General features: G+C 53.2%; 10 protein-coding genes across 10 annotated transcripts; 5 read left to right on the top strand and 5 right to left on the bottom strand.

The window, feature by feature from the left end:
* Nucleotides 1–9: 9 nt before the first annotated feature.
* On the bottom strand, nt 10–2,322 carry BGZ61DRAFT_389735 (major facilitator superfamily domain-containing protein). The gene is made up of 3 exons (XM_046242802.1): nt 1,815–2,322; nt 1,453–1,748; nt 10–1,393 (listed from the first exon to the last, which is right to left on the bottom strand). The coding sequence occupies exons 1-3, from the start codon at nt 2,085–2,087 to the stop codon at nt 181–183; spliced, it is 1,782 nt and encodes a 593-aa protein (XP_046104692.1). The 5' UTR covers nt 2,088–2,322; the 3' UTR covers nt 10–180.
* Nucleotides 2,323–3,340: 1,018 nt separating this feature from the next.
* Nucleotides 3,341–5,720, top strand: BGZ61DRAFT_505960 (ureidoglycolate hydrolase-domain-containing protein; the record flags this gene model as incomplete). Its single annotated transcript, XM_046251852.1, has 4 exons — nt 3,341–4,078; nt 4,537–4,680; nt 4,743–4,986; nt 5,036–5,720. The coding sequence occupies 4 exons, from the start codon at nt 3,341–3,343 to the stop codon at nt 5,641–5,643; spliced, it is 1,734 nt and encodes a 577-aa protein (XP_046104691.1). The 3' UTR covers nt 5,644–5,720.
* Nucleotide 5,721: 1 nt separating this feature from the next.
* On the bottom strand, nt 5,722–6,825 carry BGZ61DRAFT_451095 (40s ribosomal protein L44e). Its single transcript, XM_046245792.1, has 3 exons — nt 6,767–6,825; nt 6,125–6,402; nt 5,722–6,071 (listed from the first exon to the last, which is right to left on the bottom strand). The coding sequence occupies exons 1-3, from the start codon at nt 6,767–6,769 to the stop codon at nt 6,032–6,034; spliced, it is 321 nt and encodes a 106-aa protein (XP_046104690.1). The 5' UTR covers nt 6,770–6,825; the 3' UTR covers nt 5,722–6,031.
* Nucleotides 6,826–7,038: 213 nt separating this feature from the next.
* Nucleotides 7,039–8,561, top strand: BGZ61DRAFT_451093 (coatomer epsilon subunit-domain-containing protein). The gene is made up of 4 exons (XM_046245791.1): nt 7,039–7,520; nt 7,589–7,731; nt 7,780–8,018; nt 8,066–8,561. Exons 1-4 carry the CDS (start codon nt 7,127–7,129, stop codon nt 8,172–8,174), a joined length of 885 nt encoding a protein of 294 aa, XP_046104689.1. The 5' UTR covers nt 7,039–7,126; the 3' UTR covers nt 8,175–8,561.
* A 1,133-nt stretch (nt 8,562–9,694) lies between these two features.
* On the bottom strand, nt 9,695–10,330 carry BGZ61DRAFT_351055 (multi protein-bridging factor 1; the record flags this gene model as incomplete). The annotated part of the gene is made up of 2 exons (XM_046240301.1): nt 9,695–10,000; nt 10,172–10,330. The coding sequence occupies 2 exons, from the start codon at nt 10,328–10,330 to the stop codon at nt 9,695–9,697; spliced, it is 465 nt and encodes a 154-aa protein (XP_046104688.1).
* Nucleotides 10,331–11,361: 1,031 nt separating this feature from the next.
* BGZ61DRAFT_577081 (uncharacterized protein) lies at nt 11,362–13,742 on the top strand (the record flags this gene model as incomplete). The annotated part of the gene is made up of 3 exons (XM_046256239.1): nt 11,362–11,535; nt 11,689–11,985; nt 12,033–13,742. 3 exons carry the CDS (start codon nt 11,362–11,364, stop codon nt 13,332–13,334), a joined length of 1,773 nt encoding a protein of 590 aa, XP_046104687.1. The 3' UTR covers nt 13,335–13,742.
* A 1,029-nt stretch (nt 13,743–14,771) lies between these two features.
* BGZ61DRAFT_532144 (Mss4-like protein) lies at nt 14,772–15,326 on the top strand (the record flags this gene model as incomplete). The annotated part of the gene is made up of 3 exons (XM_046253829.1): nt 14,772–14,892; nt 14,978–15,189; nt 15,246–15,326. The coding sequence occupies 3 exons, from the start codon at nt 14,772–14,774 to the stop codon at nt 15,324–15,326; spliced, it is 414 nt and encodes a 137-aa protein (XP_046104686.1).
* Nucleotides 15,327–15,804: 478 nt separating this feature from the next.
* Nucleotides 15,805–17,096, bottom strand: BGZ61DRAFT_351294 (uncharacterized protein; the record flags this gene model as incomplete). The annotated part of the gene is made up of 2 exons (XM_046240321.1): nt 15,805–16,472; nt 16,529–17,096. 2 exons carry the CDS (start codon nt 17,094–17,096, stop codon nt 15,805–15,807), a joined length of 1,236 nt encoding a protein of 411 aa, XP_046104685.1.
* Nucleotides 17,097–17,723: 627 nt separating this feature from the next.
* BGZ61DRAFT_451080 (uncharacterized protein) lies at nt 17,724–20,124 on the bottom strand. The gene has a single exon (XM_046245790.1). The coding sequence runs from the start codon at nt 20,068–20,070 to the stop codon at nt 17,899–17,901; it is 2,172 nt and encodes a 723-aa protein (XP_046104684.1). The 5' UTR covers nt 20,071–20,124; the 3' UTR covers nt 17,724–17,898.
* A 474-nt stretch (nt 20,125–20,598) lies between these two features.
* On the top strand, nt 20,599–25,657 carry BGZ61DRAFT_351565 (PHD/FYVE-zinc-finger like domain-containing protein; the record flags this gene model as incomplete). Its single annotated transcript, XM_046240344.1, has 4 exons — nt 20,599–20,880; nt 21,300–23,375; nt 23,425–25,050; nt 25,100–25,657. 4 exons carry the CDS (start codon nt 20,599–20,601, stop codon nt 25,655–25,657), a joined length of 4,542 nt encoding a protein of 1,513 aa, XP_046104683.1.
* Between the last annotated feature and the right edge of the window lie 785 nt (nt 25,658–26,442).

Genomic DNA, 26,442 nt, shown 5'->3' with positions numbered 1-26,442 from the left:
AGACCATTTACGAAGGGAGAGCCGCGCCAAACTCTACGACAACTTAGACTCTCCGGGAGCGAAAAGAAGTCGAGCGATGGATATATGGCTATATATTGAACGGTCGTCGCTCTAGCGCGGCCGTTGCTATCATACTACTTGATAGTCGCCCTCGTCTATACAACCCTCGATGACACTGCGCTAAACTGTCCGTACACGCTCGCCTGTTGGATTTCCAACCGACGGTTCTTCCTCGTCGCCCTCAAGCCAAATCTCGTGTCCATTTCCCTCCCTGACTAGTAAACTAGCCAAGATGCCGCAAATCCCAAAGCAGCTCAAAATCCACCATACGAGACCCACGACTCCTTTGTTGAGACCGTAGCCATATATCACTCCTCCAATCATAGGCCCGACTGTCCTCGAGGCACTATTCACACTTTGTCCCACCCCGTGGATCGACCCCAGCACGCTGGGATGGGGCGAACAGTTGTTGACAAGGATAGTCTGGCCCGGGATAGCAAAGGTGCGGCCCATGACCTGGACCGAGAGCACCCCAACTATCGCGAGCCAGATAAGTAGTCCTCCTTTAGGACCTGGTGGCGGGGATGATTCGCTGCTGGGCACGACGGAGAGGTATGGGACGAGGAAATATGTAACGGGGAAGCAGAGCAGAGAAATCCGCCACGACCTGATGGTCCCCAGACGTCCGGATATCCGTGGATACAAAACCAGCTGGAGTGTGATGCCGATCATGCCCAGGATCGCCATGGCTACGCCCACGGACTGGGGTTGAAGGCCCAGCCCGCCAGTAAAGAGGAACGGGAGGCGCTGTTTGTGTTGGGATGTCTGTGGATCCCAAACTGGGGTAGAGAGGAAGACAAACCACAGTGAGTTGAAGCTCCCCATATGAACACCCATGAGGAAGTTTGCAGCCAGAGTCATAGTGACATTGCGGGTGAACATGCGACGGAATGGAAGCCGCTGTGTATACCGTCTCATGGGGCGCTTCGCCGCAGTTTCGCCCTCTACCAGTTCAACTTCCGAGCTAGGAATGGCAGAGTAACCAACTCCCCCAGATCTCGAGAACCTCGATCGAAGCAGTGCAACAAGCTTCCGACCGACCCTCGTGCCCAGGTCAGGCCGCCCGTCGCGCAACACATCGTGGGTCTCCTCCAGGCCGAGCCACACGGCCAAGGTTGCGATGGCGAGGAAGACTGAGCTGACGATGTTGGGCGTCGCGTAGGGAAACTTGAGGAAGAAATTAACCTTGCCGAAAAGGTCTGGGTAACTCCCCGCCGGGTCGGAGAGGATGCCACCGAGGATGGGGCCGATGATGACGCCGACGTTGAACGTCATGGGAAGCAGGAGGAACGCCCGAGACTGATATTTCTTCTCCCGTATTATCTCGCTGATCCTGTTAGACTATGTGTTAGTGACCTGACGTGCAATAGGACTTGACACAGGGGGACGAACATGGTGCGCATGACGCCGACGTTGCCGTTCGTCACTCCGCCAATAATGCGAAATAAAAGGGCCTGCCAAAAGGTCGTGGAGAAGCCAAACCCCAAGCACGACACACATGTTCCAAACAGCCCGATGAGCAAGACAGTCTTGCGGCCGGCGCGCGGGGAGTCGGCAACACGGCCCCAAATCATGGCCGTGACGAACTGTGCGGCAGTAAAGCTGGCATACAGTATGCCGGCTTGCGTGGCGATGGTCGAGTCCGGAAGCGATTCGTCGAACCACTTGAGTTGATAGAACATGTATGCCTGCCCGATCTTGGTTAGTATATGTCTATAGCGAGGGGGTTTATCGAGGTGTTTTAGCTATCATACCTGGAGCGAGGACTGAACGAGCGGCTCACTCATGCGGGCCAACGTGATGACGAGGAGCTGCTTTTTTCGAGGCAGATCCCTCCACGCCACCGGCGCATTGTGATTTGTCTTTGGGGCGATGGGACTTGAAGGCAGCGGTTCATCGTGCTCGGTGGCTAGTCGTGCCAGTCCATCATGGTCGACTTCACGACTCGACTCATCCTGCCATTCCGTCAAGTCGAGGTTGTCCGAGAGTTCGGACTCATCGTCGCTGTCAACCCTGTCATACACCATCTATCCCAGTTGCGCCGCAGTTGAGGGCGTAATTAAACAAGGCAAGTGACGGTCAGAGATGAAAAAAATAAAGCTTCGTAAGAAAGATGGCGATATTTCGGTGAGAGGTTTGTGTAACTGGTTGGTGCCGGAAACCGGATGTCTATGGTCCAGTAGAAGAAGGCGTCGTCAAAAGTGCTCTGTGGCGAAAGTTGGTTGAAGGTTGAATCTTTTCACAGCAAATTCGTCATCCAACAAAGATACCTACGACGAATGAGATAAGCAGCGCCTGGAGACTCTTCCCCCACGGGATTCACGGGATTTGGGCGGGACTGGGGGCCTCCATTCGGCATCCTGCTTCCGGGGCATCGCAGATCGCGAAGGGTGGAGCCAATTGGCGGGGACAACTGGGAGCGATAGCGGAGCATTCCAAACCAGGACACGCGGGGATGAACTGTTTGTTGCAGTTGTGTTTGGGGGATAAAGCCTTCAGAAGTTGGTCGATTGCTAATCATTCGACGGCTTTAGGTTGACGGTCATTTCGATTACCCCAGACGCCTATTGGAAATTCCGCTCCCCGGTGTAATCAAGTACCCAGCCGAGATCTGCGTGAGTTCACACATAACTCAAAGACTCGGAGAACTAATTAGGCAGTTGCTTTCAGCTTAATAAACCACATGCAGGTTCAATTGCACACTTTACTTTACGTTGGGAACACATAGAAGCCGCAGTTCAATGGTCTGCCGCTATAGGGTAGTTTTGTGGCCTTGGCTATAACTTACAACCCAATCTAGTCCAAACTAGACTTTGTGCATCCTTGAGATTGGAGAAAGGTCCCGGAGAAATTTAGTTGGGCAAGGGTCTATCGGTGTGCGTATTTTTGACTTCTGATCGTAGGAATGTTTCCTCGTGGAACTGAGATGACCACAATGCTGCGATTGATTAATACCTTCAGACATTGAACATGTGAGCCCCCTTATCATCTTTCCCACACGTTAGGTTCTAGCCCAGAATACCAGCATTTGACTGAATATTTGGCTTCGAGTATATATTATTATCAAATATAACCCTCGATCGGACTTTAAAACATATCTGCAACTCAATTGTGCCCTCTACCAAACGACTCTCGCACGGGCATCTCCGCTTTCCGGGACCGTGTCAGTGGGGCAAACACTGTTTACATTTCACTGTACCGAGATAGGAACCGTCATTCCACGAGTCCTTTTACTCTCTTGACCGATTAATCGCACCAAGAAAATTCGAACACCACCGAGATGTCTGTGGAAATACAAATCGGAGACCTTGGTGTCCAAATCACCGCTGAGCCCCTGACCCAGGAAGCGTTTGCGTCGTTTGGCGACGTCGTCACCAACCCTCGGCCAGACCTACACCCCACAACATACGCATCACATGGCGGCCAGCTTCCCTACGACGGAGTTTCCGCAAACCAAGGCACCGCAATCCAGTATCGACACGTCAGCCGGCCCCGGAACCTGTATGCCCAAGCACCAAGCGGCGATGGCCAGCTTATCATGAGCCAATTCGTCTGTGGGACTCGCCAGCTCGCAGCCACGAGCAGCCCCTCGCAGGGCGAGTTCACCGTTGGCGTCCTGGAGCGACACCCATTTACATCCCAGACGTTCGCCCCGCTGGCATCGAGCGCCTCGGCTTACTTGGTCATTGTGGCACCGACTCTACCGCCTGGGCCGTCAGATGAAGGCCTCCCTGTGCCCAGTGGCGACGGCCTACCTGGGAGGGGATTGCCTGACCTGCGGGGACTGAAAGCCTTCCTGGCTACGAGCAAGCAAGCTGTGACGTATGGAGCTGGAACGTGGCATGCCCCAATGGCGACTTTGGGTGAACCCGGGACGTCTCTGGACTTTCTGGTTGTGCAGTTCTCGAGCGGAGTCGCGGTGGAGGATTGTCAGCTAGCCATATTCGAGTCGAAAGGTTCAGATGAGTCAAACATCAAAGTGAGGGTCCCCACGATCAAAGAGCGGCTGGGGAAATTGGTTTCTGTGCTTTAATTTCCCTCTTCCCATCGCAAATTGAGCTTCCATTAATAGACACCTCAATATCGCTCACCTGGCGAGGGGGAGGCTGAGCAAGATGTGGGTTTCTTCCTCTAACCCCAACAGTCACACATCAAGATGAATTGCCAAGGCTTTACAACTATTATCAGCCTGCGCCCTTTGCAACACGGGAAGTAATAATAGCTAGCTCTTGCACCTGAAACCAAGAACGGGGAGCATCTCATGGTAAAATTACATGTTGCGCGGCAGACAGCTCTTAGTCATCTCACATTATCTCCACGTGAACTTCAGAGTCACTACTGCAACAAGCTGCCGAGTACAAATAACTTAGATGCCCCGACGACACTCTAGATTTTATTGCATTCACCGCAACATCTCCTTAGAGTCGCTTCAGCTTTGCTTCTGGATAGAACAGCCTCTGGTTTGAGAAACTTGAGTCGATTGCAACTTCAGCCTCCAAAATGACCGGACAACTCCCATTGCCTGACGCACAGAACAAGCTCGAGGACCTCTCGGGCATTGTACTTAAGCCTGGAGAGAACCCGTACATGGCCTTGATCAAAGCTTGTGACGAAAAGCCCGTGAGTGGGCTTCCAAGCACGTCTCGCTCAATGTACCTGCTAACTTGAGGCCATGATGTTAGGCTGAGATTCAAGCTCTCTACTCTGCTCACCGGACCAAGAGAAACGCCCAGCAAAAAAAAAAGTTTCTGGCTTCCGATTTCAAAGAACTTGTCATTGACCAGTATCTTCTCAGACTGGAAGTCCCAACCGTCCAGCCTGGCTTTCGTGATGAGCGGAACTGCATGGTTTTCTGGGCTAGACCGCCTAACCATGTTATTGAGCTGGCGGTGAAAGTCCAGGAGTTGCTGAAGAAAGCCGCCCCTAGTGAGTACATCGAATAACTCTATAAAGCAGTAGTTAACACACTTGGCAGGCGTTTGGATGATGCCCGCTCATAGAATGCACATGACCGTGCTTGAAGTTGCATTCTCCAAGACCCCGGAGGAGATCGCCGCTCTGGTCTCTACCTTGCGACCAGCGATCCCAAACACCGTAAACTACCCATTCTCGCACAGATCGCGGATCGTCAAGCCCATGGTCTCATACGACTTGTCCGCCTTTGCCCTTTCATTCGTCCCTGCCTCGGGAGAGTCTCCCCTCTCGCCAGAGCCGGTCGGGCCTGTGATCAAGGAGGGCATTACGGAAGGCGATTCGTACACCTATCACCACCTTCGCCGCGATGTATTCGACCAGATCCAGGATGCCGGCATTGAGGTTGGGTCGAGATACCAAGTTCCCAGTGCTCACATCACTCTTGGTCGGTATCTGAACCACGACGATCACGATACCCCCGAGAAGAGGGAGAAGTGGATCGAGGCTATTGACAGCATCAACGAGTGGCTGGAGAAGGAAGTTTGGGATAACTCAGACTCCGATTTCGTTGGAGAGTGGGTTGTCGGCCAGGAAAGAGGGCTTGACGCTCGAAATGGCGCTCTTTGGTACGGAGGTGGCCGAACCATCATGCTGGGAGAAGGATTCTAGACTAGCCACGTGGTAGATCATAGATGAGGGTCGACCTCGACAACAGGAGACGAAATCAACGTGATGTTTAAATGGCGAACCAAGTGTGAGATGCTGATGAGTTTCTAAGTTTCGTTTGCAAAAACGTTTGTGGCAGCGGGGAATATGGTCCCCACGCGGGACCATATTGGGGAAACGCTGCGGTTTTGATGCTCATGGAAGCTGCCATCTAAGCTCATTTCAGGCACGTAGGGTGGAAACCAAAGATGCAGGCACAGAGATGTTCTTTTATTCACTCCCTATGAAACATTCCTCAACCGAGGACATGTACCTCCCTTCGCCAGTGTCCATGATGCCCGAATGCCCCCAAGGAGAAGCATGAGAAATGGTGACCCAAAACAGAATGCATTTAGAACACCAGAGCAGCGCCCTTCGTCTTCTTGTCACCACTACACAGGTTGTTAGCATCAAGACGGATCTCAAGAACACGCGGATCACATACCCCAGCTCGAAGTGCTTGCAACGCTTCAGCGACAACTGCAGCTTGGTCTTGCACTTGACGCACTCCAATCGCAACACAACCTTCTTGGTGGTCTTGGCCTTCTTGTGGAAGACAGGCTTGGTCTGACCACCATAACCGGACTGCTTTCGGTCGTATCGTCGCTTTCCCTGGGCGAAGAGCGAGGCCTTGCCGGCCTTGTACTGGGTCACCTTGTGCTGGGTGTGCTTGCGGCACTCCTTGCCCTTGCAGTAGGTGTTTCGGGTCTTGGGAATGTTGACCTGTGTGATCCATCAAGTCAGCGGCCTGCAAATTGTGCGTCTAGCCATCACGCATCCATCCGAGTAGAGAATGGCTATCGGCCTCCCGCACGAGACAGTCATGGTATGGGTGTTCGTGTCAATATTCGAATTGCGCTCGACGGCGGAAGAGTCCACGTCGACGGTCTTCTTCGTTGTTCGCAGCTGGCTGGTCGGTGGTCGCGCAAGATCGTTTTGTGCCGGCGCCTCAAAACTTCATCCCACTTCCCAAATCAAGACTGTCTGTCATCGTGCGGGGAGTCGATTGTCGCATTGCTCTAAAGAATGATGGATGCGGCTCTCTGTTCGAGAGGGTTAGGGGCTTTGGATTGTTGTTCCGACGTACCATTTTGACGACGTTGTGCGGGTGCCGTTCCTTTGGGTGTTTGGTGATGCAAAGTTCCGAAGTCAGTGCGAAATTGGGAGGTTTTGGTGATTTCTCGCTTTGTGGGCAACTAGGGTCGGCGCCATGCCTGATCGGGCGATGTGGCTCTCGCGTGTACCAGCCACGAATGCGGCCTGATTTACGGGGTGTCAACGGCCGACGCCTCACCTCGGTGTGGCTACGTACATTGTAGGGGAGCTCGGACCCATGAAAGGAGGACCCCACCATTGGATCTCGCTGGCAGCATCACCAAGGTGTTCTTTAGCGACGGGACGGAACCGCATTCTTGTAAATACAGCCGAATTCACAACTACCGCCAAGATGGATCCCTACTCGACCGAGGGCGAATTGATCAACATTCACAACCACTTCCACCAGGGCCAGTACCAGGAAGTCATCGACTTCGACACCTCGTCCTTCTCCCCTGACAACGCCCTGCCGGTGCGCGTCCTCACTCTCCGAGCTCAGCTTGCCCTTGGCCAGGCCGAAGATGTCCTTGCCGATGTGAAGGGAGAGCAGGAGCCAGATCTCCAGGCTCTAGGAGCTTTCGCCGAGTACACCTTGGGCAAGACCGACTCTGCGCTCAAGACGGTTGAGAAGTTGGCTGCATCGTCAGCCGACAATGCGACTGTCCAGATCGTCGGTGGATCAGTGCTCCAGGCTTCTGGCAAGCCCGAGGAAGCGCTCGCGCTGCTGTCGCAACACCAGGGAAGCCGTAAGTTGAACTTGGGCTCTTTACCTTTCTCTCTCTGAATATCGGGCTTGCACTGACACGTCGACTAGTTGATGCCGTCGCCTTGATTGCCCAGATCCACCTGCAACAAAACCGAACCGACCTTGCCATCAAGGAAGTTACCGGCGCTCGAAGATGGGCCCAGGATAGCCTGCTGGTGAACTTGGCAGAGTCATGGGTTGGATTGAGAGTGGTATGAATTTTGTCTCTACAATGTTGGATGTTTACTAACACCGTCCAGGGTGGAGAGAAGTATCAACAGGCATTTTACGTATTCGAGGAGCTCGCCCAAGCCGCCGCCACATCGTCGGTCCGGACTCTTGTCTCCCAGGCGGTTTGCGAAGTCCACCTTGGTAGATTGGAGGAGGCCCAGGCCGCGTTGGAGCAAGCCCTTCAGAAGGACGCCGAGCACGCCGATGCCATTGCCAACCTGTTGGTGCTGAACATCATCTCTGGAATCGATGCTACAGAGCAAACTGAGTATGTTTCCCCCCTGAGCTTGTAACACACCTGCTTACAGCCTCTAGGATCCTCAAGAAGGTCAACCCTAAGCATCAATTCCTGGTGGACTTGGAGGAGAAGAGCGCACTGTTCGACAAGGCGGCGACAAAGTATAGCGCCAAGGTGTCGGCATAATCTGGCGTAACGGTGCATGGAATGACTATTATGATAGGCGCATGGCTGTTAGACGATCGGAACCTTAGCGAGAAATATGGAATCTTCTCGATGTGATGTGGCTACCCTGTAGCTTCGTCCTGATTTTACGCTCTTATCATCTGATCCCTCAAAAACAATACCTAGGGACCTTGTCATTAGAGGAAGTTGATGTTTACGTAGCTGTGTGAACAGTTTCTGTCCCGAGTTGTTGGCTCACTGGCTGGTGTATCTGTGACATGGCCGCCATAGCTTAGGTACCTACGGGTCCTGTGCTAAATTTATCGAAAAGAATTAAGTTCAACTCCCCGGATAATGAAGAATGAGTATTGCTATTCGCACATATAAATATGTACTGCCATCCTGATGATAATTAGCTATTATTCTAGTGAATTGGTTAGATATCTATTTTTTTATAGCATATATACCTCATTAAATTTTTATTTATTTACTTTGAAGCACTTCGTTTTAATCAGGCCAACTACACCCCACTTCAAGAACTTGACTATGTCTTCATTTACGTCAAACAAATCCTTCTACTTAGTGTTAGTTTACCAAGGCATGAAGTTCTGTTTAATTTTCATTCTTCGATGGCCCAGAAACTCCATTGTCTCTTCAATCATAGTCACTCAATATCTTCGTTTGTCAAACGGTCATCAGGCAATTGTGTGGCCATGAGCACTGTTTCGTGTGTTAGAGCCACCCTTATTAGACCGTATTTAAAACTTGAACTGACCCTCCGAGGGCACTACAATTACAAGCGCAACCTGATGATTGAAACCGGCTGTCATGGAAAACGGACTTTAAGGCAAGATGGGATGCCTCCCGGCAGCCTCGAAGTACGGGTGGGCTGGGCTGCCCATGATCCTTGTGCAGCCCCGCCACAAGCCTGCAGCATGCTCGAATCGAGATGTCACAGTGCCAACCCAAGTCCAATATGTGCGGCAAGTGTCCCGTCGGGTGCGTAGTAGATGATACATCTATGTTGACGTTGGTGTGTGGTTACAATGTTGGACCCCTACTGCACAACCCGACAAATGGGTTGCAAACACTGGGAAACCAAAGGATGGAGGCTTTTTAGCGGATAGTAGACGCATGAGTTGAAGTCATTTGGGTTCCTTGAGAGGAAATCTGGTCGCGATTGTTCAGCGGCCCTGGGTCTATGTGTCAAGGCCTCTGTGTTGCCGAGAAATCACTCACTCATTGATACACAAACTTGTTATGTTGGACGGGGATTTTGATTCAAATAGCTAGCTGTATGTAGGCATCATCCATCAGGCATCCTGACGATATGGGGCATCTTTACCGAGTGGCAAGAGCCCGCTCCTTCTCCATAGCCATCTAACCTCACCCGTCTCATCGAGTCTCATGCACCCATGTCATAAAAATGTCGTGACAGCCCACACGAAACTCCCGGATTCCCAGCCAAGATATCATTTCGCTACGCTCGACTCGGCCCTGGTGCGCTCTCTTACAATTCATATCCCACGTTCATTATCCACTCATTTCTTCTTGTTGGGGAACTTGGGGGCTCCAATGTCACTGCCACGCAGCTTGACGTTGAGCACGCGCTCCATGGAGGTGAGCACCTTCTGGTCGGGCGGGGCAGAGCCTCGCTCGAAGTCGGCGACGATGGACTGGGTGGTGTTGCAGCGAGTGGCGAGATCCTTCTGGGTCATCTTGGGCTCCATCTTCTGCCGGGCTTGGGAGATGACATCGCCGACCTCCTTGCCAACGGTGTTGGGCTTGATGATATCGTCGGAGCGGTCGACCTTGGTCAGGCGCTGGCCGTCGCCACCCTTGGAGACCTGCAAGCAATCGATTGTCAGTTGATTTCTTGACACATGTCATGATGGATAAAACCGTCTGATGCAAAGCCACCTCAGGCAGGTTCCTGGTGGGGCAGCGGCAACAATGAGGGAAAACAAGCCCAAGTGGGCGAGGCAAGTACTAGAGCGAGGATACTGGGAGAGACTTACAGCGTTGGCAGAAGCGTACTTCTTCTCAGTGCCGATAACACCACCGCTTCGCTGAGCAGCGTTGAGGGCAGCGTTTCCTCGGACAACAGTCTCGCGCTGCGAAGCACCGTTGCCACGAGCGCGGCTGCCGATTTTGGTGGCGGTATCCCAGTCATCCATATTTGCGGTTGGTGGGGGTGTTGTTGGAGGCGAGTATGTGTTACGAGCGAGGTGAGAAGCGAGTAGTTCGTGAGGATGAGTCGAAGTGGTTTGCGAGTGTTGACGGGCGTTGAATGGAGGAGTTGAGAGCAAAGATAAAGGCCGAGAGGGAAGAATTTATGGAGAAGCTGATGGAAAGCAGCGTCGCGGGGGCCTGAGTCAATCGGCGGGACAGAATGGCCTGAAAGGGAATTTGGCGGGGGTGGGTGGTGGCCTCTCCGTTTGGCTGCCCGCCGTTATTAAGGCTGTGGAGGCGCAGTGTCTCGTGCGCTGTAAGGTAGGTAGGGAGAGCAGCGCCACCGCGTGGCTGGAGGATGGCTCACTCTGGCTCACCCTCGCTGCACGGTCCCCCTGCGGCCATGCCGTGCCCTGTGGAAGGTGCTAGACGCTGGCTGGTTGGTGAGGGAGGGGAGTGAGCCCTGCCACTCTGCCACTGTGAGGCGCTGAGTCGATTCCTGGGCTTTGCTGGGCACCAACAAGCCCGTAGCTCTTCCGGGCTGCCTCACATCTCCCTCTTTTCTCGGGTTGTCGGAGATCGGGTACGGCAATGCCGGTGATGCTTGTCTTGTCCTTGTCCTGTCCTTGTCCTTACCACATCCTTGCCATGTCCTCAGATTCTTTCCGGCTGACATAATAATCAATCCCAAGGGAATTTGATTCTCGGCCTGACGCACTCTAAAAACGATGACGACAATGCGGGACCCGCGACTTTGCCGAGTGATGCGCTCATACCTAGTCCCAAGAATCCAAAGGTGATGACTAAGGTGTCTCGACTTGCAGCTTCGATGGGGCTTCATTGTGCCATAGCACCTTGATGGACACATACCTCTAGACTCAGACGGATGTCAAAGGGGGACATTGTAAATCTCTCCGACTCTGTGTCCCATTCGTTTCTCCTCCTTTCTTATCCACCCGAGACTCTCACAGAAGGAGAGTCAAGTTCCAGCTCACCTCAATGATACGCATGCCCTGAGCAACTCACCAACCATCTCATGGACGGAGTGTCCGAGGACTCGCCGCTTCTGCCGGTGGTTCTCGCTGGAGACTATCTGGACCGCCTACTGGAGGGTTGGCCCCCGTCTCTGCTCACCTGCTTGGCTTGTCTCGTCTTGGCCTCTTATGCGCTTTGTGGATGTGAGCTGGACCTGTGCATTGTTCTCGGCTTGGTAGGTTGGCAGCATGCTTCAGTCTTAACCTCACTCATCCCAAGGGTCGACATTCAACGTCTCGGTTTTTTTGCCGGTCTTCTCGCCGGGCTTGCGATCGCGACCCTTGTTTTCAGCCATCGGATCTACAGATTGGGTTTTTCAACCAGTGAGACGACTTGGGATGGCCTCGGTAGCCCATACCTGATTCCCAGTCGTACATCGCACACCCGATTCTTTCCCAAGAAGCATTGCTTCTCGTACTCGTATCTTGTCGTCGGAGTCCCTGTGGGTTTCTCAGGAAATGCCAATGGCATTATTTCCGCCGATGTATCTGGGAAACCCAGCTCCTGGTTCTCTTTCACCTTTGGTCTGAGAGCTTGGTTCGATGTAAATCCTGTCGATTACCTCCAGCGCGGAGGTGCTGACCTTGGTTTGCGTGGCAAGTTGGATAACTACCTTAGGTCCCAGGTTAGACAGCAGACAATATCCATCGAACAAAGGCTGATCTCAAGCAGGATGTCGACCCATCGCTGTATCCTCATGCCTATCTCGTCACTGCGGCCAGGTTTTTGGGTTACCACTTCAATCCAGTCTCCTTCTGGTTTCTTTATTCACAGGAAAGAGTTCTCTCAGCAATTGTACTAGAAGTCAACAATACCTTTGGCGAGAGGCGCCCATACCTAGTCGAGAGAGACTTTGAGGCCGAGGCCAAGAACCTCCATTATCCTGGCGCCCCTGATGGAGAAGAGGCGTCCCGTCCTCGGATAAAGGGTGCCTGGGCAAAGGATTTCCATGTATCGCCCTTCAATTCTCGCCAGGGATCCTATTCACTCCTCGCGAGCGACCCTCTAGGCCCCGACATGCAAGGCTTCCTCGGGATAGATGTCACGATAAACCTGGTGTCATCTAAGGGACATCCAAAACTTGTTGCGCGACTCTTTTCGGAAGGGGACGCAATTGAGCCTAGCACTATGAACGTTGTCCGGAAAACAAATTTTCTTGCTGGTTGGTTCTGGGTTGGATTTTTCACATTCCCGAGAATCGTCAAGGAAGCTGCTGTCTTGTTCTTCAAGCGTAGGCTTCATGTCTGGTATCGACCCGAGCCTCTGAGGGAGAGCATGGGGCGCCTTGCCGACAACACAGAGAAGAAATTGGAAGAAGTATTCCGAAAATACCTCCGCCATCTCGTTAATCAATCCCCGAGTCCTATTGTTATCAAGTATATCCCAAGCGGGATCTCAGGCCCTGCCGAAGAGATGTTTGCCTCTCCTTCGTCCACGGAAGCACTCAAGACCGCGGAGCACGCTGAGATCAAGATACTGACACCGGTGTTCTACTCGCGCTTTGTGCATTATGCTCACGATTTCGAAGCCATGTTCAGTGAACTAGCCGAGAGTCATACTGTTTGGGTCGACAAGCCGGAATTATTGCCAAAGATCTTCCTGAAGAAGGCTGCACCGCCATTGCAAGCGTCGAACCTAGTTGATTACCTTTGCTTTCAGTTGATCAAGAACCTGCGATGCCGACCTCAGAAGATCGAGAGACCGCTTACATCTGCTGCAACTTCCTTACCCAGTACACATACGATGACGGACATTCGAGGCTTTCGTATCTCCTCGATGGATGCGTACGTGTTGGGACAGGACGATGTACGGTTGAAGAAGGAGTATAGATCGGCCGTAGCCCGACTGTTCATCGCTGACCGTTTTGCGGTCGGAAGCACGGAACTACTCGGGCTGATGGAGCTTGTTGGCAGAACAGGGGCATCATGGATGCTGGCGTCCCTCATCAGCCGGACAATCAAGAGTGTGTCATGACGGAGTGAACAGCAGGGACAGAGATTTTCCGCCACTCTCACGATGACACGATTAGTGGCATGCCTAGACAAGGGATTGAAGCTATCAAGTCATTGTTGACGAGCCCGACTGTGGGCATGTTATATCCCGAGCACAATTTGGAATTGTTGCACTTGAGTTGGTTGATTGTGGGGGAAACTCCCGGCCTAAACTGGCAACCGGATGCGCTCCCCGCAACAACCAATCGCTTCGCTTGGCATCTCCAAGCTTGGCGATGACGAAGGCCCCCGCCAGCCATGGTCAGCCAGAGTGGCTGCTTACAGACGCGTTCAATCATCATCAGCAAGCCATGAATTGGAATGTTTTTGCTCCATGTGTGCAGGAGCAGAAGGATGCGGCTCCTTCGGATCTCATACCATGCAAGCTGGACTGAAGTTGGCGAAACGAAGGCACCTCACCAGCATCAGTCCTGCATTACATCAATTTGAAGGGGGGCGCCAGCATGGATCCGTCCGCCACTAAAACGAGAAGCGCCGCTCGTGTCTGCTCGACAATTCCAAATTCTGAGCCCCGCTTCCTGCGCTTCCAAGGATGACAGAGTGTGGTTGGATGTGGACAACGACGTCGATGCAAATGACAAATGGCTGGGCTGGCTTGTCTGTTGTCAGACACAAATGAGGATTGTTAGATGAGGACCTATGTGGAATCTTCTTGGGAGTACTCGGCTTGGGCTTAGTGGGCAAGTAATACACGCTGCTTCTCGACACAGGCTGTACCCGCACTAACACTTGAGATGCAGCGGAAATGCTCGCCGACATTCCCAAACATCACCAACCGAGCTGCGTCAATGCTGGGGTTGTGCGGGCACTATGAGCTCAGGCTGACGAGAGGGTCGAGATCCCGTCGCAATCGCGACGCAACCCGGCGCTTCCCAATGAGCCAGCCAAACTCGAAGACGAGAGATGGCAATCCTTGCTGCCCTGTTCTATGGAATCTTCTTAGCTCCATGATAGACACCGCGCCGCTATAAAGACTCTGCATCATCTCGACTCTCAGCCCCCCCGCCAATCTATTTCCATGTTGAGTTGAGACCTGCAGCGCATTCACCCACCCCTCGCAACTCTCACGCCGTCACCGTCCTTTCGCCCAATCGTCTATAGCCCAACCTACCGCCCCCGTGTCGCCGTCGCTTTTTGCCCAGACTCCTCAACGTCATCCAATCGCTGCCCCACCATTCTGAGCTTCCAATCGCTCGCGCCAATCTCACTAGGTACCTGCCATGCCTTACCCCGCTAAGGCCCTCAAAAGCTTCATCTAGAGCTCCCCCCCATAGCTCCGGGCTCCCTTCCTCTCATTCCTCCCAACTCCCATTGTTCTCTTTCACGGATTTACACAGCTGTTGACCCTTTTATCTCTTAAATCTAGCTTCTTTCTCGTCTTTGGACATATATAATCATCATGCCTATTTCCGGACACTGCCTCTGCAAGGCCACCACCTACACGGTGGACATGGAGGCACCTCTCCTTGTCGGCTACGATCACTGCGACGACTGCCAACGCCAGAGCGGTTCGACCTACTGTACGTACTGATTTAGAGATGCTTCCTGGTTCTGGCGTTTGTCGGATTCCTCTTCGGAGAGCTCTCGGCTAACCTTACACCCCAGCCCTTGTCGCTGTCGTTCTCAAGGACAAGCTCACCATCAACGGCCCCGTCAAGACCTACTCCGGCTCCAAGGGCTCCTCCGGAAAGGTTGTCCACCGTCTCTTCTGCTCCGAGTGCGGCTCCCCCATCGCACACGACCCCGATGCCGCCCCCGAGATCATCGCCCTCAAGGCCGGTACTCTCGAGACTGAGCTGAAGAAGAACCTCAAGCCTGTGCGTATCTCCCGCGGCTCTCTACATTTAGTAAAGAAATTGACACTGCCCACTAGGATACCGAGATCTGGACCGTCAGCAAGCTCCCCTTCTGCCAGGAGCACCTGGCCAAGCCCTTCACCCACATGCCCGAGTAAAGAATGGACACCTGAAACGGATGGACCATGGGCTGTATTTGACGATGTTGACGAACGATGATGATCAAGCGCGATGATGGAGGTTGTAAAAAGAGGACTATCCATGTCTCCAAGGAGAGTGGAGTGGGTCAAAGCAGCCGATAGCTTGTTAAGAAATAAATGGTATTTACCAAACCAACAACATGGACGCTGATATTTGTGATATTGGAGGGGATTCGAATGATCCTTCTTCTACATTTAAGTCCAATGCCATACCTGATTGTGTTCAGCCCAGCCCACGCGCGTCCCTTCCTCAAGCCTCAGCCTCCAAAGCAATTTCATCTATTATTTTGATACGTGGGTATCGTTGTCTTCTCAAACATAATTCATCTCAACATCTTCCATCACAGCCTAATTTCCTCAGCCCATATTTACCTTGTCTATGTACTTGAATCGAACATCCAGGCTCTATCGCATGTCGTAACATGCATTTTTGCCCTCACATCACAATCAAGAGGCACAGGGCCCCGAGGACTCCCCCCAGAAACGCCCGTGGACTTCCTTGCGTCGCCGAACCCGCGTCCGGGAATTGCTTTTGCACTTTGGCCGTCCGGCTGGCCGAAACGGTGAAGCAGCTCGCCGTCCCGCAGTCGTAGTCGCTAGGACAACACCCCGCCACCGTGCCTGCGTCGGTGCCGCACATGAACCAGCCGTCCGCGCAGGTGGAAGTAGCGTCGGCGGCTGGAGGAGCGTCGGTGGCGAGCAGCACGATGGTGACGCCATCGGAGACGAGGGTGGTGGACGGAGCTAGGCAGTCGTACGTGTTACAGTCACGATCGGTGCGGCAGCAGCCGCCCCCGTGTGTTGCTAGACAGCCGTAGTAACCCGTGGGACAGCCGGTCTGCGTATCGGAGCTGGCGCTAGTTGAGGTTGTCGTGTCAGCTTGGGTTGGACGGAACGGGGGGACGCCCGTGGCGGTTCCTGTGATGGTCTCGGTGGCTGTCTCGGTGGTAGTCGTCTCTTCGTCTGAAGTCGTCTCAGCTTGGGTTGTGGTAGTTGAAGACTCCTCGGTGGTCGTCGTTTCAACTTGCTCTTGCGTAGAGCTCTGGACCGTCGTGCTGGTGCTGGTGCTGGTGTGGGAGAGTGTTGCAGAAGCACTCGGGACGCCTTCACCCTTGTTAGCATTTCCGTCAAGGCGGATCAATATCTCAGGGTCGACTCACAGCCGGCACCCTCGCACACGTATCCCGGAATACAGCATCCACCACCAAGTTCCTCGGAGCAGCTCGTTGCACCAGAAGGACAGGCGCCAACCCCTCCCCCGCATGTCGCCTGGTCGGGGCAGCAGGCGACATTGCCGACGCTCGAGTCTTCAACAGAGACACAGTATGTTCCCTCCTGGCAGCACTTGTTCGACGCGTTGATATTGGAGCAGCTGGTGGTGCCCTCGGGACACGCCTCCCTCCGCTGCAACAGCGTCAGCGCCTCGGCCGCCCGGCGCAGCACGTTGTACTCGGCATCGTCGAAGTGGCGGGCAAATGCCGGCCGGTAGCGCGTAGTGCCATCAATGGTCTCGCCGTGCTCGTCGAGGAACGAGATGGCGGCTGCGGCTGCGTCGCGGGGAGAGAGCACGGGGATGGCGGCGAAGGCGAGGTGCTCAGCAAGGAGTTTCTCGTTGGAGTCGGGCGCGAGCTTCTTGATTGCCGTGGGTGCGGAATTGTCGGCTGCGACTTGCGATACAAGCACGAGGAGGGATACAGGGAACGCGAAGAAAGCCGAAAAGGGCCTCATGGTTGCGGGCTACTCTCCTGACTTGGCCCAGGAATTTGGCCCAGGAAAATGGTGGACTTTGCGTAGCGTCGTCTTGAAGCTCTGGCGATGTTGCACTGCAGAGCCTATGGGAGTTTGGACCTCGCAGCTCGACGGCTCGGTCTACACCGCTGAATCTGGTCCAATCGGTGAGCTAGTCCGGGAGAAAAGAAATGCAGACCTGTCCTGCTGGAAGATATTTATATCATGGCGGTGGAGGAATCGTCTGACGCACAAGGAGCTGCCCGACTCTGCCGATGTGGCGTGGCAGCTCGTGCTCCGTTGGTAAACAATTGGGTGGCTGGGCGACGCCCGAAACCAGGCCCCGGCGTGTCGGATTTGGTGTATTGCGTTCCCCGCGAATCGCTCAGAACAACACGACAAAACTGGCTGAGATTTGAAAGTGAAGGTTTTTTGTACCTTGGCAAGATGGGTTTGAATCAGGAAAAAATGATACGGCTAATCTGACATGAGTGCGGTGGTTGTCATTCCAGTTTAGGTCTCATGGCGACAGCCCGACGACGTCATGCGCCTGCACCTGCACATGCACCACCAGAACAGGCAAGCTTCATACGCTTTTATATCACAATCGCAATCAAACCAGCATTGTTTGGGAAGTCGAGTGCGTAAGATTCATCTCAAATCTATATCTATACATGGTCATCCTATTATACAAGATTTTGGTTTACATGTCAGTGGCTCATTCCTCATGAACATGGGCCTAGGTATAATACAGGGGTGTGTAGTGGTGTCATGATATGTGGTACATGGTGGTTTTGGTCGTTTAGAAGCCCAAGTCCATCTCCTTTTCTGGCTTCTTCTCCTCTGCTTTCTTTTCGATGATTCTTTCCTCTGGCTCTTGCTCTTGAGTCGCCTCTTCCACCTCGGACAGCGGCGTTTCTTCCTTCTTTTCGTCTTTCATCTCCAACTTCGCCACCAAGTCAATGACCTGCTGCGTCTCATCGGAGACAACATTTTGCTCGACGTTCTGCTCAACCTTCTTCGCAACCTCGACTTCTTTGACAAAAGAATGACACAAAAGTCCAGCTGCAACGCTGACGTTCAAACTGTCCACGCAACTGCCCTGGACGAATCGCGGCACAGACAACTCGTGATCGGCGGCCATCTTGAGCGGCTTTGATAGTCCATGTCCCTCATTGCCGAGAACAAGGATGCAGGGGTGCTCATTGAGCGGGCTCTTGGCCTCGATAGCATCTGTTGAGATGAACTTGTCACCATGCTTTCGGACCAGCTTCCTGTCCGGCGGTGCAACTGCCGCAAAGGTCTTCCATCCTGCCTTGCTCGACTCCTCCATAAATGTGAGGGGGTCATCCACGGTGAACAACGAGATCTCTTCCACCGCACCCGCCGCCGACTTGAGGACGACGGGTGTCAGGGTCGAGGAGCCGCGAGTAGTAATACCGACGGCATCAATGCCAAGATAACTGGCTGTACGGAGAATGCCTCCCAGGTTTCCAGGGTCAAGAATCTCATTCAACAACAGAACGAAAGGCTTGGGCATGACATCGTTGGCACGTCGAACAAATGTGTCGGTCCCGTTGATGGCCTCCTCCTCCTTCATTTGGAAGTCCAGTTCAACGTGGAATCCCAATCTGGTCGTAGTTTCTTCCAGTCTTCCCAAGGCCCTAATGGGGAGTTGTGGAAGAGGTGATGCTTCAAGCACAAAGCCGTTGTGAGGTCGACCCATGCTCATCTTGTCCATGATGCGCTGCTCGTGGTTGGGAACGATGGTGATGGGGATATTGTGCTTCTTGGCTAGCCGGGTCATGATGGTGTTGTCCTTGGAGTCTTTCCGGTTCTCTCCGCCGTAAATATAGAGGTTGTAGAGCTTTCGCCTTCCTTGCTCAAGGGCTGCCTTGACAACCGACCTTCCATATAAGAATTGGGACGCAGCAGTGGTGTACTTGATCGTCATGGGCATCATCTCCTTCTTGCGCCCGCGAATCGGCATCGAGTCGTGATATTCCTCGTCGCCGTCACCTCGTCGCTCGGTGTGTCTTGAGCTCCTCGCACCGTCGCGGAATCCTCCACCGCCGCTACTTCGTCGTTCGAATTGCCTTGAGCCCATGGGAGCCGACGAACCAGGATACCCCCCATCGCGATCGGTTCGCTGCTCAGTCTGTCTTGAGCGGAACGGAGAAGATGTATCGCGAGAATCCCCATCACTGTCGCTTCGTCGCTCGCTTCGTCTTAGTTCCTCACTCAAACTAGCGCGGCCCTTTTCCCTTGCCTCTCGCTCATCGCGCGCATTGTCACGCCTGGCATCGCGGAACGATCTAGGCCGGACGGGTTCTTGCAAGTCCAGGTTGGCGGCCGTTTCTTTAAGATCGCCGTACTTCAGTCGGTAAACCAAGCTCTTCTTGCCGAAAGAGAACTCAGAGTCTGTAAATCGCTTTCTGCGGGTCCTGCGGTACTCCTCGTCTTCCTCATCTTCCTCCTCCTTTTTCTTTGCAAGTTTCTTCCGTAGCTTTTGCTGCTGACGCCAGTTGGAGGCACCGTCCATGGCCTTGGACGTAGATTTTGAGGCAAAGGTATCTCGAGATTCTCGACCGAAAGAAGCTCCCCTCCTTGGTGCAGAACCGGCTCGAGCATTAAACTTTGATGCAAACTCATCTTGAGGTTCTCGACTGAAGGACGGTCTCCTGCCTGATCTCCCGTCCGATCGACCGCCAGGTTTCGAACCCCGGGACTCCCGACCCGCAAAACCACTCCTCCTCGGCCTCACTTCAGATCCATCACGTCGGTTTCGATCGATCGAGTCTCCGGAAGATCGTGGCGCGCCGTATTGGACTCGCTCGGAGGTACGGATTCCTCGGTGGATCGCAGAAAGGCTTGAAGCACGAACTAGGATTCGGGAAGGACTTTGGGTGCCGCGAAGACGTGTCGCAAATGGACGGCGCAAGGCAACTACCCTCAATTGTGCCGGGTATAGCATCGCAGAGCTTGGTCCTGGGAAAAGGCCAGATACGGTATGATGTGATGGTATTGGCGTCTTGTGGAAGCCATGCCAAGTTCTCGAAGTATTATTCGAACTTTTTCTGCCAGCCTCTGCAGGGGCCCCTGGCAGGCGGTGAGGAAGAACCAGGGCTCTGATTGGCTACTAATTTCAAGATCCCTCAGCCACGGACAGCTTGGTTTAATGGATGCAACGCGTGAGTAGGATCAAGTCGCGTTTCCGTTTCCAACCAGAAATGATCATTTCGACCCGACATTCAAGAGATCGCTTGGATTGCCTCCCCCCCTCAACCCAAACTTCCGACAGGAAGTCTATTCTTGCATTCTCCCTACCGAAGACCTTGATCTACAGCTCCTGGATTCTCCCGCGCAACCGAACGCCGACGACAACGCCGAGACCCCACCGACATCCCTCGAAACTCGACCCGATGCGCCGGAAGTGATGGACAGCGACGATGTCTTTTTCGAGTCGCTGGAGGCTCTCGACGGCGATAACAAGTACACGGAGATGGATATCGATGAACCTTTCGACGACCTAGTGGCAAAGCTTGGCGACATTGCCGAGCAGGAAAGCTCGAGTGGCTCCGCTGAGGGCGATGGACAACTCGATGAGAGCCCCCAAACAGATGGCAACGGAATAGAGATCGTCATTCCACAAATACCAACAGAAAAGCTCAAGGAATACGCCGAAGTGCGCAGCAACATTGTCGAGGCCATTACGGAAGAGCTCCCGGCCCAGAACGGCCAAGTACGGTGTTTGGTCGAGTTTACAGACGGAAGAGAAGAGCCGGTAGGTAGACACACGCTTCGTCTATACCCTGAACTTGATTCAATGATGCTCTATTTCCTACCATCTTCGTTTTCCTACGGGTTGCGCATCCTGTCACTTCGTGTTCAGCCGCTTGTCAGATTCAGCTCAGCTCAAGTGAGCAGAGCGGTGTTTGACCAAACGCTGTCTCGCATTCTACCACTCCCTCACTCTCTATAGGGCAGATGGCTGTGTTATTAATGCAGGCCCGTGTTATTCACTGCCGAATCCAAACAGCTAGCCCCGCCTATTGAAGGCAACCCTCCCTCTGATTTCTCGCATACCCCTCAATCTCATCTCTACCATCAACACTATTAGTTATCCTCATTTCTTCATCTCAAACGTCTTTCATCATCTTCAGCGTCCAAGACGGAACCTCATATCACTAACGCGGCGTCAAGATTCTGTTTACCGATCTTATTGCCCTCGAGAACGGCAAGGCAGCTTTCGCTCGGTTTAGCCAAGGCGTAGGGCTACCTGACGGCGACATGGCCGGACTTGGTCTCAAGCGAAAGCGAGCTTCAGACGATGAGTGGGACACGGATGTAAATTCCGTTGCATCGGACCCCATGGAACTCGATGAGGAAGATAGCGACGATGAACCCAGTCGCCCCCGGCGAGCACTCAGTCGTCCACTTCGCTCTCGAGAATCAACCAGGCAAAACTCGGGGAATATTTCTCTCATCTCAGATGACGATGACGAACTCAACGAGCCTGATGACCTCAAGCCCGACCCCCCTGCCGGCTCAAGCCGAACGCTCAGAACACGGCAACCAAGGCAAAGAACTTTGACAAACATGTCGTTTTCCAACAACGCAGAAAGCCAAGATCAAGACGAACTGCTTCAAGAACCTCATCCCGCCTCATCAGATGAGGAAGATGGGGATTTCAATCTTGTGACTTCAGACATTGTGACCAAGAGGCGCCCAACCAAAGCACGCTCGAGATCGAAACGCCAGCAGACTCTACACGCACGATCAAGGGCGCAAAACTCCATGACACTCCGACGAAAGAAGTCTCCCGACTCCGATATCGAATTTGAAGCACCTCGGAGGTCTGTTAGATCCACCAGAAACAAGATCAACATGCAAGACGATGCATTGATGGATGAAGACTCATTTTATGTTGTCGATGACAAGGCGCCTGGGGTTCCCAAGGTCATCTCTGTCAGAGAAGTCTTTCAGCCACCCCATCCGGACTCTGCGTTTTCATCGATGCACATGGAAACCTGCCATACCTGCGGAGGGTCGAGGCAGCGAGGCCAGATTATCCATTGTCAGGGTTGCACACTGTCATATCACAAGAACTGCCTTGGCATTCGAAGTGCACGAGATCATATGGTCACAAAGGTTGGAGATGATGAGTTCGTACTACAATGCAAGTTCTGCGTCTGCGTATACAAAAAGAAGGATCGCAACGCTCCAGCACATGACATGTGCCAAGGTTGTAAAGTCAAAGGCCGTGCCTGCACTCCATTTTCCGAAAAGAAGACCGCCCGACAAGAAGAGAAGCTTCGAGAAGAGAATAACGGCGTGGACCCGACCACAACTGTTTCCGCTGATCTCTTGAACAATCCAGATCTTGTTCTCTTTCGATGCGCCACATGCCGCCGAGGCTGGCACGTTGAACACTTGCCGGGCGAAGATAATCATGATGTCAGCACAGATCTCAAGTCAGAACGTCTCAAGGACTACTGCATAGACTGGCAGTGCGACGATTGCAGTACTTCGAAGCACAAGATCCATCGTCTCGTTGCTTGGCGACCTTCCGAGCCTGACCTCACCGAGAAGACTCGTCGACCAGCCTACAGCAAAGTCAAAGAGGACGACAAGGAGTATCTCGTTAAATGGGAAAGCCTATCCTATGTCCACTGCACGTGGAAGCCTGGGGCTTGGGTTCACGGCGTCGCAGCATCCACCATGCGGGTGTCCTTCGGAAAAAAGGACTTGGAACACGATCTACTCAAAATGGATGAAAAGGAGGCCATCCCAGACGAATTCATCACACCTGACATCATACTCAACGTCAAGATGCAGAAGTCTGCTCCACATTTCAGTACCCGAGAGGCTGAGCTAGCCAACATGGCCAGAGTCAGCAAAGTCCTAGTCAAGTTTCAAGGTCTTGGCTACGACGATGTTGTATGGGATTCACCACCCAAGGAGAGCATGACCGCCGTCCACAACGCCTTTGTGGAAGCCTACTACGAGTATGTTGAGGGGAAATATTTTAAGAACGACCCGCCATCCAAAGTTCGAGAACGTATCAAAGCCTTCAAAGCAGCACCGTTCATTGAGGTTGATGAGCAGCCAGCGGGGCTCAAGCGAGGCAAACTCATGGGGTATCAGATTGAGGGAGTCAACTGGCTCTTAGGAAATTACCATTCAGGCCGGAGCGTTGTCTTGGCCGACGAAATGGGCCTGGGCAAGACCGTGCAAGTTGTCGCCTTGGTCACTTCGTTGGTCCAGGACCAGTCCAAGGTAAGCGATCTTCTGAACGATGATATACCCTCTACTAACCCTATTCCAGTGCTGGCCCTTCCTCGTCGTGGTTCCCAACGCTACATGTCCCAATTGGCGCCGCGAGTTCAAGCAGTGGGCACCCGATTTGCGAGTTGTGACCTACCACGGCGGCAAAGAGCCCCAAGAGCTCGCCTACAAATACGAACTGTTCCCCCACAACTCGCCAGACATGAAGGCGCATGTAGTCATCATGTCATATGACTCCGCCGCAGATCCTCACACAAAGGTCCTCTTCAAGTCTATCAACTGGACAGGTCTTGTTGTGGACGAGGGTCAGCGATTGAAGAACGACCAGAATCTCCTCTACATCGCATTACGGTCCATGAAAATCCCCTTCCGACTCCTTCTTACGGGAACTCCTCTGCAAAACAACAAACGAGAACTCTTCAACTTGCTCCAATTCATCGACGAAACTCAAAATGCGGCAAAGCTGGACGAGCAATATGAAGTCCTTGACAAGGAGACTCTACCGAAGTTGCACGAGATGATTCGCCCATACTTCCTCCGACGAACCAAAGCTGGCGTCCTCAAATTCCTCCCTCCAATGTCACAAATTATTCTCCCCGTCACCATGACCAGCGTTCAGGAAAAGCTTGCGAAGAGTATCATGGCCAAAAACCCTCAGCTGATCAAGGCCATGTTTGCCAACACCACAATGAACAAGAAGGAACGTGGAAGCCTTAACAACATTTTGATGCAGCTGCGGAAGTGCCTCTGTCACCCGTTCATGTACTCTGAAGCTATCGAGGAGAAGCATCACGACAACGACGTCCTGCAACGCAACCTCGTGGAAGCATCTGCCAAATTACTCTTGTTGGAGCAGATGCTTCCCAAACTAAAAGAAAGAGGCCATCGAGTTCTCATCTTCAGTCAGTTCCTACAGCAGCTAGCGATCATTGAGGACTTTCTGGCCGGCCTAGGTTTTGAGTACCGCCGACTTGACGGACAAATCGGGAGTTTGGAGAAGCAACGACGTATTGATGCTTTCAATGCGCCCGATTCATCCATTTTCGCATTCCTACTTTCGACACGAGCCGGCGGCGTGGGCATCAATCTTGCAACAGCAGATACAGTCATCATCCTGGATCCTGACTTCAATCCACATCAAGACATCCAGGCGCTGTCTCGTGCTCACCGCATTGGGCAAAAGAAAAAGGTTCTCTGTTTTCAGATCGTGACCAAAGACTCTGTGGAGGAGAGGATTATGCAGGTTGGCCGAAAGAAGATGGCCCTTGATCATGCTCTGATCGAAAGCATGGACGACGATGACCTAGCTGGCGACGACTTGGAATCCATTCTCAAACATGGTGCGCAGGCGTTGTTTGACGAAAATTACCAGAAGAAGGCGATTCATTATGACTCTGCTTCGATTGACAATCTCCTAGATCGGACACAGATGGAAGAGCCCAAGTCAACAGATGAGGGCTCAGGGGAGGCTCAATTCGCCCATACTCGAGTTTGGGCTAACGATAAGTCTGGTTTTGAAGATGCTCGTGCTACTGAAGAAGAAAACGAACCGATGCCTATCAACTCGAGCGTCTGGGATCGGATCCTTGCTGAACGCGAGGAGGAAGCCCGGAGAGAAGCTGAGGCCAATCGAGAGGTTCTCGGACGAGGCGGCAGACGGCGGACGGTAAGTCTGGACGTGACAAGTGTTGGATCTTAGCTAACTCCTTCGCCAGGCCGTCAACTACAAGGGAAATGTTATGGAGGTTGCACCTCTCCTTGGGGACCCCGAACCCGAATCCTCCGACTCCTCCGATGACTTTGCCGGCGCAGAATCTGCGGATGACACTGACGAGGAAGACGGCACGTCCTTGTCAAAAGGTAAACGCCAGAAATCTTCTCTTCCGCAACAGAGGACCCCAGCTCCCACCCCGACCAAGAAGACAGTGAAGAACAACAATGTTAACAGACGCCCTGCGCAGACGCCGAAGAAAAGCACGAAAACGTCGAAACGAGCGGCCAACACTCCAACTCCAGCAACACCAAAGCGCGGAAAGGCGGCGACGGTAAAGGCCCCAGCCTCAAAGACCAAGTACGCCACGCCACCCACTCGGAAAACCAAGCAGCTACCAACTCCGGCTCGAAGCGGTCAGAAGGCGAAACCTCGAAACGTCGCCGCAGTCGAAAGCACCGGCTCCAAGAAGGCGAAGCCAAGGAAATCCCACTCCTTGGCTACAGCAAAGCCGTCATGCCCGGAGCCCAAACCGTTGCTAACCCAATCAAAGGCGGACTAGCCTTCCCCCCATATCTCAAACAGATTTGCTATCAAAACGAACCCCAACCAGACTTTACTGACTACATGAGCGTGCGCTTGGCCACAGAGGCCGAAGTGCGGGTAGCCCTGGACCGGGTGCAACGCTCAGCGTCAAACACGAGAACCAAAGACCTACAAAAGGCGGTATTGATCCGCAAACTAAGGGAATTCACCGGGCAAAGCGGGTCCCGTTGAAGATGATTTGCTCACCGGAGGTACGACAGAGAGAGGAAGTGGGAGGATCTCGGTATTTTGGGCCTTTGTTTGGACGCGGACATGGGCGTGGATATCATCATGCATGCATGCAAGCAAGCAAGCACATTTAGCTTCCCTGCCACGACGCAACAGCAAATATCAGGTAGACGCGGCATCAGCTCTCCATATCTAGGTAATGGAAACTTGGGGAGAGGCCGCATGAGCCCAATTCCTGCCCTGTTGTTGAAAACTCCATGAAGGCCCGTCACGTGGGACACACAAACATCCAATGCAGGTAACCGTAGAGCGCGCGCAGACCGCACATCCTGGCCTCCTCGCCACCAAACTGCCCGGGCGAGGCAAACAACAGCCGGCGCCGCGAAACTCGAGCTCGAATCACAATCAGCGAATAATGATAAAAGGAGCTCCCGCCCGCCTGTTCCCTGCTGCCGAGGCACACGCCTCATCTTGGTTCCAGCCTCGTTCAGCGCCGCCAGCTCCGTTTATACTGTGGCATCACTCCGCCTATTCGCTAACCTGCATCACGCTTGCGGCATCCTGCCGACTGCC

This window comes from Ilyonectria robusta, assembly GCF_021365365.1.
Source record: "Ilyonectria robusta strain PMI_751 chromosome Unknown BGZ61scaffold_9, whole genome shotgun sequence".
In the NCBI taxonomy this organism is placed as follows: Eukaryota; Fungi; Ascomycota; class Sordariomycetes; order Hypocreales; family Nectriaceae; genus Ilyonectria; species Ilyonectria robusta.
This window is presented reverse-complemented; position numbering and strand designations above follow the sequence as displayed.